The 15,379-nt window shown below is 37.3% G+C and overlaps 1 protein-coding gene across 17 annotated transcripts in view; it reads left to right on the top strand.

Moving 5' to 3' along the window:
• KMT2C (lysine methyltransferase 2C) overlaps positions 1-15,379 on the top strand; it is a 395,919-nt gene that overhangs the window by 290,895 nt on the left and 89,645 nt on the right. For all 17 annotated transcript variants that reach the window (XM_064275087.1, XM_064275080.1, XM_064275084.1 and 14 more), the window contains 5 exons: positions 953-1,133; positions 4,775-4,879; positions 6,245-6,382; positions 6,569-6,601; positions 6,702-6,821. In XM_064275087.1, coding sequence (XP_064131157.1) covers positions 953-1,133; positions 4,775-4,879; positions 6,245-6,382; positions 6,569-6,601; positions 6,702-6,821 — 577 coding nt within the window. The remainder of the gene's footprint in view (positions 1-952; positions 1,134-4,774; positions 4,880-6,244; positions 6,383-6,568; positions 6,602-6,701; positions 6,822-15,379) is intronic.

The following is a 15,379-nucleotide window of genomic DNA, read 5'->3' as shown; positions in this document are numbered from 1 at the left end:
GTTGTCCATCCTTCTGGGCCTCTATTTCTTCTTATGTAAGAAATGAATTAGAACAGAGTATCCTTGAGTGTCCGTCTGAATTTCAGTGTCTGGGACTATTCCTCTGATCTCTCCTTCAATAGAACTGCATATGTTGCTTCAGTTGTATTTTTTTCCCTTAATTTTCCAGTAATCCATTACTAGGTTAATTGGTTTTAAAATACATTTCCTTTCAATTAACATACATCTTCCTCAGTTTTCTTTTTTAGTAATTAACCTGTTGCCATCGAGTCGATTCCAACTCATAGCGACCCTATGGGACAGAGTAGGACTGCCCCATAAGGTTTCCAAGGAGCAGCTGGTGGATTCAAACTGCAGACCTTCTGGTTGGCAGCTAAGCTCTTAACCATTGTGTCACCAGGGCTCCTTTTTAGTAATCAGGAGTATAAAAATCAAGCACTCATTTGAGTAAAAAGTCTGCTGTATTTAATAAATGAAAATTTGGAGCATATGGTAATATTTATGTAGATTTTATTAGATTGTTGCTGTTGTTGTGTGCCATCGAGTCAATTCTGACTCACAGTGACCTTATAGGACAGAGTAGAACTGCCACAAGTAGTCTATAAATATTAATAATATTTTTGAAGCTTTAGTTTTCCTTCTAATATGAATTAAGTTTGTAAATCTAGTAAGTTTAATTTTAATTGTAGCCAAATCTACTGAAATTGTTGAAATATTGCATTTGCTAGAAACACGTTTCATGTAATTGTGTGACTTTATTTGCATAATTTTATTTGTCAGTAGTAAAGCTACAAAAAATTTTAAATAAGGCAAATCTTTTATACAAAAAAATTTGACAGGATCTTTCTGTATTTATTAATAATCATTACTGTTAAGTACAAAGCTTTTCTAATGTCTGTTTAGAATTTTATAATGAAGTTAATGATTTTCATATGTGCTTATCTTTGTTTAGGAAGCTTTTTTTGGAAAAGATCTTCTAGATACAAGTAGACAATACAAGCTGGGTTTAGATAATTTATCAGAAGATCCAGCTCAACTTTCATGTAAAACAAACATGAACACGAATTTCTTGGATCCTTCCTTAGATCCACTGCTTCCTTCATCCTCAACTCCAGCAAAACCTGCGACTCAAGGTATTTGGAATAATTCACAAGAAATCAGTCTTCCTTTAAACTAAACCTTTGAAATGCTTTAGTTTGTCCTTATTTGCTTTTTTATGTTCAACTTTACAGAAGCATAAATTTTTAAGTACAAAGTTCTATACAGTTTGGCAAATTAATTTACTTTGTTATTACCACTAAAATGAGGGGTCGTGAAGGAAAATGTACAGTTTATCCTTTGCTGTGGGCAAGGTACCAGGGGTATAACTTAGCCATAGTTGGTGAGTCGTCATCAATAATCTGTGACTGACATAATATAGATTTTTATTTATTATACAGCCCAAAGAAATTCAGGATAGAAGAAAAGAAAATACTGTGGTGGGAAACTGGCTAACAGACTGTTAATGCGGTGAAATATATAGATCATGTTTTATCAGCCTCAACGCTCTTGAGGGTTTGGGCTGGATAAGTCTTTGTTGTAGGAGGAAGTCCATCCAGTGCGTCTCTGGCCTCATGACAATTCGAAAATGTCTCCAGTCATTGCCCAATGCTCCTCGGGTATAATCACCCCCTGTCGAGAACCACTGCCCTAGATACATAGTGAACATGGGTTCTATTTAGGATCAGGGAAAGATGTGAAAACTTAGATATGTTTGTAAAGTAATACTACTGCAAACAGGACTCTAGGGATTTAACTAGATGGAAATGGAAAAATTGTAAACTCAGTTTTTTTCCCACCACTTGTAGGTTTTATGGTGCCATTAATGTTCTTCTGACAATCTCGTTTACTGTTGATTGCATTTATTACTTAAAAATTCATTTTAAAACTTATTTTAGAAAACAATTTTAAGGCAACCTTCCGTGGAAAATTTTACTTTTAATGTATTAAGTAGTTTCAGTCTCACTAACTTGGCATTATCTGGAGTTAATTACTTGGTGTGCGTAGACGCCATCTATCCCCTCACATGCATACACACGCACATCCAGCCATCTCTGCCTCACTGTCGGTGGTTAGGAAATTAAAACACTCAACTAACAGCCAAGTGTTGTTTGTTCAGTCTTCAGCAAATCATTCGACCTTAATTCTGTTGTTTTAGGCACTTACCTGCTCTTATCGACATCAATATGTTGTTAAAATAATGTACAATGAAAGATCTCTGGCCCCTTTGTAAGAGATCTTATAAAAATCATGACTCGTCATTTATAGAAGCTATTTGCACTTGAGTTTTTGTACGGAAGAGAACTGAAACTGGACAAAAACATACTGTGATTGAAAAAAAAAGACACTGATAGTTATTTTTGTTCCCTTTTCCATTATTTGAAGTCACTTTTTCCACAGAGTTCCTGAAGAGAATGGTTTATCTATAAAGCCCAAAGTTGGAGAACTAGAATAATACCCGTTTCAAAACCTGAATTTAATGTAATGCTCTTTGCAGTTGAACTACTCATTTGCCTTTATAAGGGGAAATAAACAAGTAAAGGTTTTTTTAGGCTTTTTTTTTTTTTTTTTTTGACCCTTTCGTTTGATATAGTCCTTTACATCAATTTTAATAATTTGTTGATAAGATATAAAATGTCTTAAACCCTGGTCATGTAGTGGTTAAGTGCTGTGGCTGCTTCCCAAAGGCTCGGCAGTTTGAATCCACCAGGCACTCCTTGGAAACTCTGTGGGGCAGTTCTACTCTGTCTTACAGGGTCGCTATGAGTCAGAATCGACTCGATGGCAACGGGTTTAGTTTTTTTGGGTTCTTCAGGTAGATCAAGCTTTTTAGACGTAACTTTTTTTTTAATGTTAGCTACATTGTGCAGTATAATTCCTTTGGTTTCAAAACACACACATGATGAGCCCTGAAAGAAATACCCAGAATTCTTTTCTTTCAAATAGATTACGTTAGAGAATACGTTATCGAAGTAATTTTGTTTCTCTAAAAAATTTCTATTTGGGTACATAAGCTTACATTAGCTATCAGTTTGAAAAGTCATAATGTTTTTACATATGAACTCTATCTGAGCAATAAACTTTTTAATGGAACAAGACTCTTTGTGTTTCACCGAGATATTTAACCTAGGATTAAGCTTATGTCCTTTTTTTTATATAAAAATATACTCGAGATGGATTAAAAATTTCAGATGTTCTTTAATTGAATGAGTAATATATTTATTAACACCCAAAAAACAAACCAAACCCAGTGCTGTCAAGTCGATTCTGACTCACAGCGACCCTACAGGACAGAGTAGAACTGCCCCACAGAGTTTCCAAGGAGCGCCTGGTGGATTCGAACTGCCAACCCTTTGGTTAGCAGCCATAGCACTTAACCACTACGCCACCAGGGTTTCCATATTTACTAAAGCTAGCCTAAATAAGAGTTCCCGTCTTTTCCTACTTAATTAGGCCAGAAAACCTTGGAGTCCTCCATAACTTGTCATTCTCTTACATTCCAAATATAACCCATCCACAAATTTGTCTCTGCCTTCAAAATACACCCCAAAGCCAGCCACTTGTTACCTCCCCTTTCCTGCCACCGTGTACAGGTGGTCATCCCCATGCCCTTAGACTGCAGCAGCAGCCTCCTAAGGATCTGCAGTCGTGCCCACTCTCACATCCCTGCTGCCAGGTGTGTTCTGCACATGCCAGCCACTGCGTTCCCTCTGCATGTCAATCATACCATCCCGTAGTGCTCAGCCTCCCCCTCAGTGGCATCAGGTTACACTTTAGAATAAAGCCCATGGCTTCACCAAAACCTGTAAAACCGTACAATATCTTGCTCTAGCTGCCTCTCTTATTTCCTGCCACTCTCCTCCTTTATTAGTGCGACCACACTGGCCTCCTGTGTTGGCAAAGCCCTTCTGCCCTAGGGACTTTACACCATCTGTTCTTTGCCTGGATGGTGTTCTCTCCTTCTCTCTGCATCTTAATGCCCTCACTTCATTTAGATTATTGCTCAGTGGCCTTACTCAAAAAGGTTTTCCCTGACCATCTTATCTATAATATAGCATCTCCATAACTTAAGCTGCTTTTTTCATTTTATATTTTTTAATAACATTTATCCTGATGCCACTTACGTACTGTCTAACTTCCTCTGAGAGAGTAAGCTTTGTGACGGCAAGCACTTGATTTTAGTCACTTCTGTATTCCCAGTGGCTGGAACAGTGCCTGATACATAAACCTTGGACATAGCTCTATGGATGTTCAAATTTTTTAAACAAGTAACTGAGTGAGTAATTAGTATGAAGAGCATCACTGGCATTAAGCATCTAGCTAGATGGTACCTGGCTTATACTTTACAGTGAATTTCTAAGTAATGGTCTGTCATTCATATTTTATTTACCTTCTCCCACTGTGTTTTTTTCCTAGTTGTCATTTTTAGAGATGCTACTTTCTTAATTTTTTTCTTCCTTTGTTTCTTTATTATTTCTTGTATTGTTTACAAGTCTTTATTTGAAATTTTATTGCCAATGTGCACTAGCCAGAAAACAGAAATCATCTCAGTTTTTAATAAGCTTCTGTATTCAAAACATTGGAGTGCCTTTGCTATGGAAAATTCCTGATTTTAAAATAAAGAATCACTGTCTTTTATACCATAGGTGTTTAGTAAATGGTTGAGTGAGTGAGGGTCTTTCAAAACTTAATGTCTAAGAAAATATTATAACTTTTTAAAAAATACTATATATAGGTACTGCTGATGACCCATTAGCTGACCTCTCAGAAGTATTAAACACAGACGATGACATCCTTGGAATAATTTCAGATGACCTAGCAAAATCAGTTGACCGTTCTGGTATGTATGAGTACTATCTGCCTGATTTCTGTTTTATGATGTGAGTGAGAGGTGTGTGGAACAAATTTATTTTTTTGCCTCTTTCCCGATTCCTGAAGCACTCACTGGCTTTGTCAGAAAACTCAGCATTTCATTTGGTCCACCTTGATTTTTCTGCCTTAGAGGGGGAAATAGCAAGTTAGTTAATTTCTGTTGTCTTTCTGATTGCATCATATTTAAGGCATATAGCCTTATATTCTTCCTGTATCTTGATTCTTCTTTTGTTTGCATTTCCCCTCACTTCCTGCCCCTGTGGTAATCATCCATTTTATTTGGTTTGGGTCTTGTAGGTCTTGATTTATGCACTTTCCAGGTTGAGAGCTCACCTTTTCCATTTGGTAAGAAACTGAGCAATGGATGACCACTGACTAGAAGTAGCCTTCGTTTCTATAGTGGTTGCAGCTGAAACAGCGTCTAGGCGCATGCATGTGTGTTAGTAGTGCTACTTTGTCACTAATCCATACTTGGCTTTTCCCATGTTGTGTGTGGCTAAAGCATAGGACAGCTCTACTGTGCTTTGGATGACTTTTTCCATAGTTTTATTTATTCGTTTATTTTTAATGACTAGTTCTATTCTTGCTAATATGTAATTTTTCATATTACCCAAATGTTATGTAGCGTTTGTTCCTAATATGAGATCAAATAAGAGCAGGCAGAATTTTTAGTTTTTTAATAGTAATAACATTCAGAAAGCATGAAAAAAAGTGGGCAATAAGCCACTTTTACTAAACGTGACTCTTGCGTAAAATACCAATTCGTATGAGCTAAAGCATGTTATGATATTATTATATATATAGCCTTGTTTTGTGACTACAGAATATTTTAAAAATACAGTCTGTAATTGAAATTGTTCACAAAGAATGATTGTTATTAAACATTAGAGGTTTAGAGCTTTTTGTTAATTTATGTGAAACATCCTTCCTGTTTCGCATATTGTATATGAGAGTTGAACTGTACGTTTCCAAGTTGAAGCAAATATTTCTATATTGATGTCTTAAAACCAAACCCAAATCTAAATCATATGGTGCTTATTTTTTGTGGAAATTAGCAATAATTTAAAATCAGATGTGTTCTTGTGTTACTCAGGAAATATATTTACTTCGATTAAAATACAACTTTTAAGTAGCACTTATGTTTACATTGTGCCAAGTTTTTATCAGTTGGCTGTCTAGTCTGATGGAATCCTGATTAATTCTGGAGTATAGACTTTCCATTGCCCTTTTTTTACCGTATTGTTGTATATTAATTAATGTTGGTAAACAGTTTTATGTCTTTTGCTTGAGTGTTCTGAGTTCACTCTTTAATCTGTTTACCTCACTCCTTTAGCTGGAATAGATATTGGCCACGTCGCTGATGACCCTTCTTCTCTGCCTCAGCCAAGTGTCAGTCAGAATTCACGACCACTAAGTGAAGAGCAACTAGATGGAATCCTCAGTCCTGAACTAGACAAAATGGTCACAGATGGTAAAATATTTGCCCTACATCTAGGCTTTCTAAAACACATGAGTAAATATGATTTTCAAAGATTTCTGCATGCTTATTTATAATTTATCTTCTATTCTTATAATTTCTATATCAATTAGATGCTATTTTATATATTATATTTAAATGATAGTTGTTAATATTTCTATTTCTTTATTTTAATTCTAGGAGCAATTCTTGGAAAGTTATATAAAATTCCAGGTATGCTCATTCTGAATTTTTAGCTTATGAAAATGGCATTCCCTATAATGTGGCCTCGATAGTCTTTCAATCTTATTACTATTATTATTTTGTCTTACAGAGCTTGGAGGAAAGGATGTTGAGGACTTGTTTACTGCTGTGCTTAGTCCTGCGACCACTCAGCCAGCTCCATTACCACAGCCCCCACCCCCATCACAGCTGTTGCCAATACACAATCAAGGTATGTTACGAAGAGAAAAAGTTTATCAAATATGGTTCTGTGTAATTTCATATACACGTATGTGTGTCTCTGTGTATGTATATAATTTCACATATACGTATGTGGAGCCCTGGTGGTGCGGTGGTTAAGAGCTACGGCTGCTAACCAAAAAGGTCAACAGTTTGAATCCACCAGCTGCTCCTTGGAAATCCTATAGGGCTGTTCTACTCTGTCTTATAGGGTCACTATGAGTCGGAATCGACTCGGTAACAAGTTTGGTTTATATATGCATGTAGGAGTCCCTGGGTGGTGCAAATGGTTAAGCACTCAACTGCTAGCCGAAAGGTTGGTGGTTCGAACACACCCAGAGGCTCTTCGGAAGACAAAAATGGTGATTTGCTTCTGAAAGACCACAACCTTGAAAACCCTGTGAAGCAGTTCTGCTGTGCGTACGGGAGTCGCCATGAGTCAAAATCAACTTGACAGCAACTAACAACGACACTATGTACATAAGTATGTGCCTGGTTGCTACAAATAGTTAAGTACTCAGCTGCTAATTGAAAGGTTGACAGTTTAAATCCACCCAGAGTTGCCTCAAGGAAAGGCCTGGCAATCTACTTCCAAAAATCAAGCCACTGAAAACCTTATTGATTATAAATACAAGGTGTTAAGTGTAATATTTATGGTAACCACTAAGAAAATATCTAAAAAACATACGTAAAAGGAAAGGAGAAGGTGGGACCAAATGGCTCACTATAATAAACCAACAAAACACAAAGCAAGCAGTAGTAAAGGAAAAAGATAAAGAAGGCTTAAAACACAAAAAACAACAAAATAGAAAAGTGAGTCACTTCTTATCAGTAATTGCAATGAATGTAAATGGACTAAATGCTCCAATCAAAAGAGAGTGGTAGAATAGATTTAAAAAAAAAATCCAATTGTGTGCTGTTTATAAGAGGCACACCTTAGACCCGAGGACATAAATAGGTTGGAAGTGAAAGGATGGGGAAAAAAAATGACACTATAAATCAGACAGACTTAACAGACATGTATATAAGCACTCCACCTAACAACAGCACAATTTACGTTCTACTCCAGCGCACATGAATCATTCTCCAGGATAGACCACATGTTAGGTCACAAAGCAAGTTTTGATAAATTTAAAAAGATTACGTTGTCAAAGAGTGATACTGCATACTTTGTTTAAGCAAAAGCAAAGAGTTTTATTGAAGGCAAAATACAGTTTAAACTGGGGAAATGCATAGTCCACAAAGTGAAACCACAGTGCTTCAAGGTGGTACAGTTACAAAAGCATATTTATATGGTAAAATCGAGAACTAACAGTACATCCCCAGACCTTCTGTTAGCCCGAGACAAAAACCATTCCCAAAGCCAACTCTTCAGACAGGGTTTGGATGGACTGTGGGATAGAGAATGATAGTGCTGAGGAGTGAGCTTCTTGGATCATGTAGACACATGAGACTGTGTGGGCAGCTCCTGTCTGGAGGGGAGATGAGAGGGTAGAGGGGATCAGAAGCTGGCCGAATGGACACGAAAAGAGAGAGTGGAGAGAAGGAGTGTGCTGTCTCATAAAGGGTAGAGCAACTAGGAATATATAGCAAGGTGTGTACAAATTTTTGTATGAGAGACTGACTTGATTTGTAAACTTTCACTTAAAGCACGATAAAAATTAAAAAAAAAAATAAATAAAAGATCGATACAAAATTCCTGATAGGTGAATGGTGATTCAGGGAAGTGAGGGGCAGGATATCTGAAGTGGGGATTTTAACATGATGGGTTTAAAGAGTCTTTGTTGATTAGTTACTACTTGGTGATGTGTGTGCTTTGTTGATTAGTTATACTTGGTGATGTGTGTGCTTCATTGAATAGTTATACTTGGTGATATGTGCTACTTGGTGACTATAGGGGTTTTACGTGGTAGGGAGAGTGAAAAGACAATTGCAAAACTTTCCTTTCTGGGAACATAGTGGGTAGACAGACTGTTTGTATCGGAGCTCCTTGGGAAGAAGCTGACAACATCCTAGGTCGATTACAAAAAAAACATTGCCTTACTTACAAGGTAAAGTGTATAAAGTTTACAGGTTAACAGAAACAGTAAGTTATTGATTCTAAGTATGAGCTAGCAGTCCTCACCATCAAGCATCCCAAAATTTAGGACTTTAACAAAATCACACAAAATATTTTCCCTGACCACAACTGAGTTAAGTTAGAAATCAATAAAAGTAAAAATCCTGGAAAAGACACAAACATATAGAAATTAAACACCACACTATCAAACCATCACTGGGTCAAGGAAGATAACTAAAGAGAAATCACAGATTTCTTAGAGTCAAATGAAAATGAAAGCACAACATACTAAAACGTACGGAATGCAGCAAAGGCAGTACTCAAACAGAAACTGCTAGCAATAGGTGCCTACATGAAAAAACAAGAAATACCTCAAATCAACAGCCTAAGCTGACAACTCCAGAAACTTTAAAATGAAGAACAACCTAAGCCTAAACCTACCAGAAGAAAGAAAGTAACAAAGATTAGAGCAAAAATAAAAACAGGAAAATAGTATAATCAACAAATCTAGAAGTTGTTCTTTTGAAAAGATGAGTAACGTTGACAAATCTTTAGCTAGACTGACCGAAAAAAGAAAAATTTTGATGCAAATAACCAAAATAAGAAATGAAAGAGGAGATACTACAACTGACCTGATAGAAATAAAGAGAATTATGACAATATTATGAACAGCTGTATGGCAAAAAACTACATCATCTAAATGAAATAGACAAATTCTTAGAAGCACACAATCTACCCAAACTGAACTCAAGAGGAAATAGAAAGTCTCCACAGACCCATAACAAGTGAAGAGATTGAGTCAGTGATCAAAAACCTTCTAACAAAAAAAGTTCTGGACCAGATGACTTCACTGCAGAATTCTACCGAGCATTTAGAGAAGAATTGGCACCAACCCTCTTTAAAGATAGATAAGGAAGGAATATTCCCTAATTCATTCTATAAACAAACATAACCCTGATACCAAAACCACATAAAGATACCACAAGAAAAACTACAGGCTAATCCCTTATGAAAATAGATGTAAAACCTCAACAAAAAACTAGAAAACAGAATCCAAAAGCATTTTAAAAGAGCCGTACACCATGACCAAGTAGGATTTATACCAGGAATGCAGGGATGATTTGACATTAGAAAACCAGTCACACCACATCAATAGTACAAAGAAAAAAACCACATGATCATCTCTGTGAATGCAGAAAAAGCATTTGATAAAACCCAACGCCCTTTGTTGATGAAAACACTCAGGAAAATTGGAATAGAAAAGATGTTCATCAGTATGATTCAGGGCATGTTTGAACAGCCAACATCATACTTAATGGAGAAAGATTAAGAGCTTCCTCCATGAAATTGGAAATAAGACAAGGTTACCTGCTCTCACACTCTGGTGACACGGTGGTTAAGAGCTCAGCTGCTAATCAAAAGGTCGGCAGCTCAAATCCACCAGCTGCTCCTGGGAAACCCTATGGAGCAGTTCTCCTCTGTCCTAGAGGATTGCTGAGTCAGAATTGACTCAATGGCAACAGGTTTGGTTTTGGACCTGGTCTTACCACTTATTCAGTATTATATTAGAAATCCTTACAAGATCAGTAAAGACAAGAAAAAGAAATAAAAAGTATCTGTCTTAGGCTGAGTTCTCTAGAGAAGCAAAACCAGTGAAGCATATTCTTGAGACTTGAGGCAGCAGCCTACCGTCTTATTTGCTGATCTTGGATTTGTCAGCCTTTGTAGCCTGTGAACAACCGGCAGTCTGACCTGTAGATCTTGGGCTCATCAGTCTCCACAGCTGCTTGAGTCAGGAGAAGCCTCCAGCCTGATGTCTGACCCACAGACTTAGGACTTGCCAGCCTGTACAACTGTGTGAGCCATTTCCTTGAGATAAATCTCTCTCTGTAGAGAGAGAGAGAGAAAATCCCGAAGAGTCCAGAAGAAAACGTCTAAAAGTAATAAAAAAAAAAAAAAAAAAAAATTTAGCAAAGTTGAAGGTTACCAAACAAAAATCAGTCGGATTTCTATACGCCAGCAATGAGAAATCCAAAAGGGAAATAAGGGAAACAATTCCATTTAAATTAGCATCTAAGAGAATAAAATACCTAGGAATAAATCTAACCAAGGATGAGAAACACTTACACAATGAAAATTTTAGAACACTGCTGAAAGAGATGAAAGAATATTTAAATAAATGGAGAGCTGTTCCATGTTCAGGAATTGAAAAACTTAATATTGTTAAGATGTCAGTATTACCCAAAGTGATCTATAGATTCAGCACAATTCTGACCAAAATTCCAACAGCCTTCCTTACAGAAATGGAAAAATCAATCCTCAACTTTACATGGCATGTCAAGAGGCCCTGAATAGCTAAAGCAATGTTGAAAGAGAAGAGCAAAGTAGGTCTCACACTTGCTAATTTTAAAACCTATCATAGCTACAGTAATCAAAACAGCCTGGTCCTGGTATAAAAATAAACACATAGGCCAATGAATAGAATTAAGAGTCCAGTAATATACCCACAATCTATGGTCAGTTGGTTTTTGACAAGAACACTGAGTCCACTCAATGGGAAAAGAAGAGTCTCTTCAATAAACTACGCTGTGAAAATTGGATTTCCACACACAGAAAAATGAAACAGGATCCGTACCTCACACCATGCACGAAAACAAATTAAAAATGGATTAAGGACCTAAATGTGCAATCAACTACCCTAAAGTTCTTAGAAGAAAATGCAGTTGACAGTGGTGTCAGGCCTAGGTCTTAAGAATGGATTGTTTAATATAATAACAGAATCACACACAGAATGTAACACCATAAATTAATGGGCTCTCATAAAAATTAAAATTTTCTGTTCATTCAAAGACTTTACCAAAACAGTGAAAAGACAAGCTACCGACTGGAAGAACATCTTTGGAAACCATAGAGCTGATAAAAATCTAATAACCAAAATATATCGAAACTACAAAAAATTAACAACAAAAAGACAAATAACCCAGTCATAAAATAGGCAAAAGACTTCAATAGACGTTTCACCAAAGAGGACATTCAGATGGCCACCAATCACATGAAAAGATGCTCAGTGTCATTAGCTATCAGAGAGATGCAATTAAAACCACAGTGAGATACCGTTTCACTCCCACTGGAATAACTTAGATTCCAACAAGACTCCGGCTCATTGTGACCGTATTTGACAGGGTAGAACTGCCCCGTAGCATTTCCAAGGAATGGCTAATGGATTGTAACTGCTGACGTTTGGTTAGCAGCCAAACTCTTAACCACTATGCCACCAGGGCTCCACTATGATAGCTGAGATTTAAAAAAAACGCAGGTGTTGGCAAGGATGTGGGGAAATTGGAACCCTTATTCGTTGGTGCTGGGAACGCGAAATGGTACAGCCGTCATGGAAAACAGCATGGTGGTTCCTCTAAAAACTAAAAATAGAGCTACCATATGACCCTGCAATTCCACTCTTAGGTATATACCCAAAACACTTGAAAGCAGAAACTCACAGTATTCATTGCAGCACTATTCACAATAGCCAACAGGTGGAGACAGCCTAAATGCCCATCAAATGAATAAGTAACAAAATGTGGTACTTACATGCAATGGAATGCTACTCAGCCAGTAAGAGAAATGAAGTCTTGATAGTTGCGGCAATATGGGTGGAGCTTAAAGATATTAAAAATTAGGCTGAGTGAAATAAGTCGATCACAAAAAGACAACTGTTATATGACCTCACTTATATTTTTTTTATATAAAAAGATTAGAACAGGCAAATATGTAGAGTTTGCTAGTGGTTAACGGGTGGGAGGGATTGGGAAAGGGCAACTTACTGCTTATGGAGTACTGAGTTTCAGATTATGATGATGGAAAAATTGCACTGACTAAGGGAGAGTTATACAGCCAGTAAGGAGCCATAGTAGTGCAGGGTTTAAAGCACATACCTCCTAACTGAAAGGTCAGGAGTTCAAATCCAGGAGCTGCTCTACAGGATGAAGATATGGCAGTCTGGTTCTGTAAAGATTGCAGCCTTGAAAACCATATGGGGCAGCTCTACTCTGTCTTACAGGTGGTTATGAATCAGAATCAGCTCGACTTCAATGTGAGTATAGCTGATTCATGTAATTGCTGTCAACAAATCGTACACCTAGAAAAAGTTGAATTGGCAGAAGGTTTTTTTTTTTTGTAGGTTTTACAGCAAATAGTTTTTAAAAAGTAGCTGTTGGAGTTGCTTACGTACACTCAAACACTTCATAGGATTTGCTTCCTTGGTTTGGAGGTTTAGGGTCATAATTTCATGGGATATCCCAGTTATTGGCCTAATGCCATGTTTAGTGCTTCTGCTCTACTTCCTATTTCATTGCATACTGCCTGGAGTCTTAAAAGCTTGCAAGCAGCCTATCCAGGGTACAACAATTGCTCTCTTTTCACCTGGAGCAGCAAAGGAAGAAAGAGAGTCAGGAATAGGAGGAGGAAATGGAATGTGTGGCTAATTGCCTCCTTGAATAACTGCGTCCTTCACGATAAAACCAAAAGAACTGCATGGTGTCCAGTACCATCGGTGAACATTTTGATTAAAAATTCTGTAGAAGAATTTTCATCAAAGCGGGGGAAGCGTAGAGCGAAATTTCAAATTCTCATGGACTAGAGACTTTCTGGAGCCATTGAGACTAGATGAGTCCCCAAAATTATTTCTCTGAGATAAAATCTTTAAACCATAGCCAAATATAGCCCCTGAAGCCTTCTTAAAACCAAACAGTAGTTTAATTTAACTAGTAAAGAATGTCTGTGTTGCATATTATACTCTTTTAGGATCTTTCTATATGGGATCAAATTGACAATAGCAACTAGAAAGATTAGACAGGAACCTTAGGGAGCAGTGAGTTTATGTTAATGGGGAAGGAACATCTCGGAAAAGGAGGGTGAGAATTGTTGCACAACTCAAAGAATGTGATCAGTGTCACTGAATTGTACATGTGAAAATTGTTGAATTGGTGTATGCTCTGCTGTACATATTCACACCAACAACGAAAAGAAAATATATTCTTTAAAAAGGAAAAAACTCTGTGGAGCACAATTCTACTCTGACACACATGGGGTAGCCATTAGTTGGAATTGACTGAACAGCAGCTGGTTGGATTTGGTTTGATGTATGTATGTATAAAACAAGCAAATTTAGCCCTATTCCTTAGTAATCACGTACACAAACTAATAGCAGAATCCTTTTGTGATCATAGAAAATTACTGATCTCTGAGTTGTGTCAGTCACACACTTCCCTGAAATTCTCTGGAAATCCGTAATGTATCTTATAACCAGAATTCTTTTGCTCATTTATGGCAGTGGGGAAGACATAACAGTGCCTGTCCCTTACCCTTCTTCCCAGTTTCTATCCCAGCACACTTTCTCTGTAGTCCTTCCCACATACTGATTCTCTGTTTGAAGTCTACTCTCCAGCCACACCGGACTGCCTTGTATTCATTGATCTGGTCTTAATTTCAGTGTCATTTTCTCAGAGATGAGCCAATCACCACACCCACACCCACTCCTTTGCCTTTTGTTTGTAGCACATGGCACAAATATAATTACTTGTGTTCGTAATTACTTTCTTCCTTTTAGATCATGAACATTACAAAGAGTAGGGCCATATCTGTCTTGTTTATCACTTTATACACTGGCACATCATATGTGCCCAATAAATATTTTCAGACTTCAGTCAGTGACCTTTTGTCTTAGGCTGGGTTCTCTAGAGAAGGAAAACCAGTAAAGCGTATAAATATAGAGAGAGAAAGATTTATATCAAGGAAACGGCTCCCGCAATTGTAGAGGCTGGAATGTCCCAAGTTCCTGTGGATCAGGACAGAGGCTTCTCTGAACGTAGCCACAGGATCTGGTGAACTCAAGATCAGCAGGTCAGAAAGCAGGGTTCCTGCTCTCAGGCTGTGAAGATCAACAAATCCCAAGGTCCGCAGATAAGCTGGCAGCTTCAGTCCCAAGAGCCAGAGGTCAGACGAACAGGAGGCAACCACAGGAGCCAGAGAGAGCAAAAAAAAAAAAAAAAAAGCCAAAACATCACTTATATTTGGATGCAGGCCACACCCCCAAGGAAACTCCCTTTTAACTGATTGGCTACTCACAGCAGACTCAGTCATGAAAGTGATCACATATACACACTGAGAATCATGGCCCAGCCAAGTTGACACACAGTCTTAACCATCACACATTTCTACCCTTGTTGACTCTATTGAAATTCCTGGTTTTGTGGAAATTTGCTTATTTTGTTTGGTCAGCTTTCTTCAACTACCTGTAACTAGTTGCAAGATAAAATAAGTTTTAGTTTCTCTTCCTTTCTGGAGAACTTGTTAAAATCTAATGGCCTAGAATTAAAATATGTAGGAATAGATAGGCGAATTTCCTGGAGAAAGGAGTTTGGAGTCTGTGGTGGGATATAGTTTCGATAATTGGAATGAGCATAGAATCATTTCTCTATATCCTATTGTCATTG

The sequence above is a fragment of the Loxodonta africana genome, chromosome 22 (assembly GCF_030014295.1).
Source record: "Loxodonta africana isolate mLoxAfr1 chromosome 22, mLoxAfr1.hap2, whole genome shotgun sequence".
Lineage (NCBI taxonomy): Eukaryota > Metazoa > Chordata > Mammalia > Proboscidea > Elephantidae > Loxodonta > Loxodonta africana.
The sequence above is the reverse complement of the archived record's forward strand: the minus strand, read 5'-3'. Positions and strand labels throughout refer to the sequence as shown.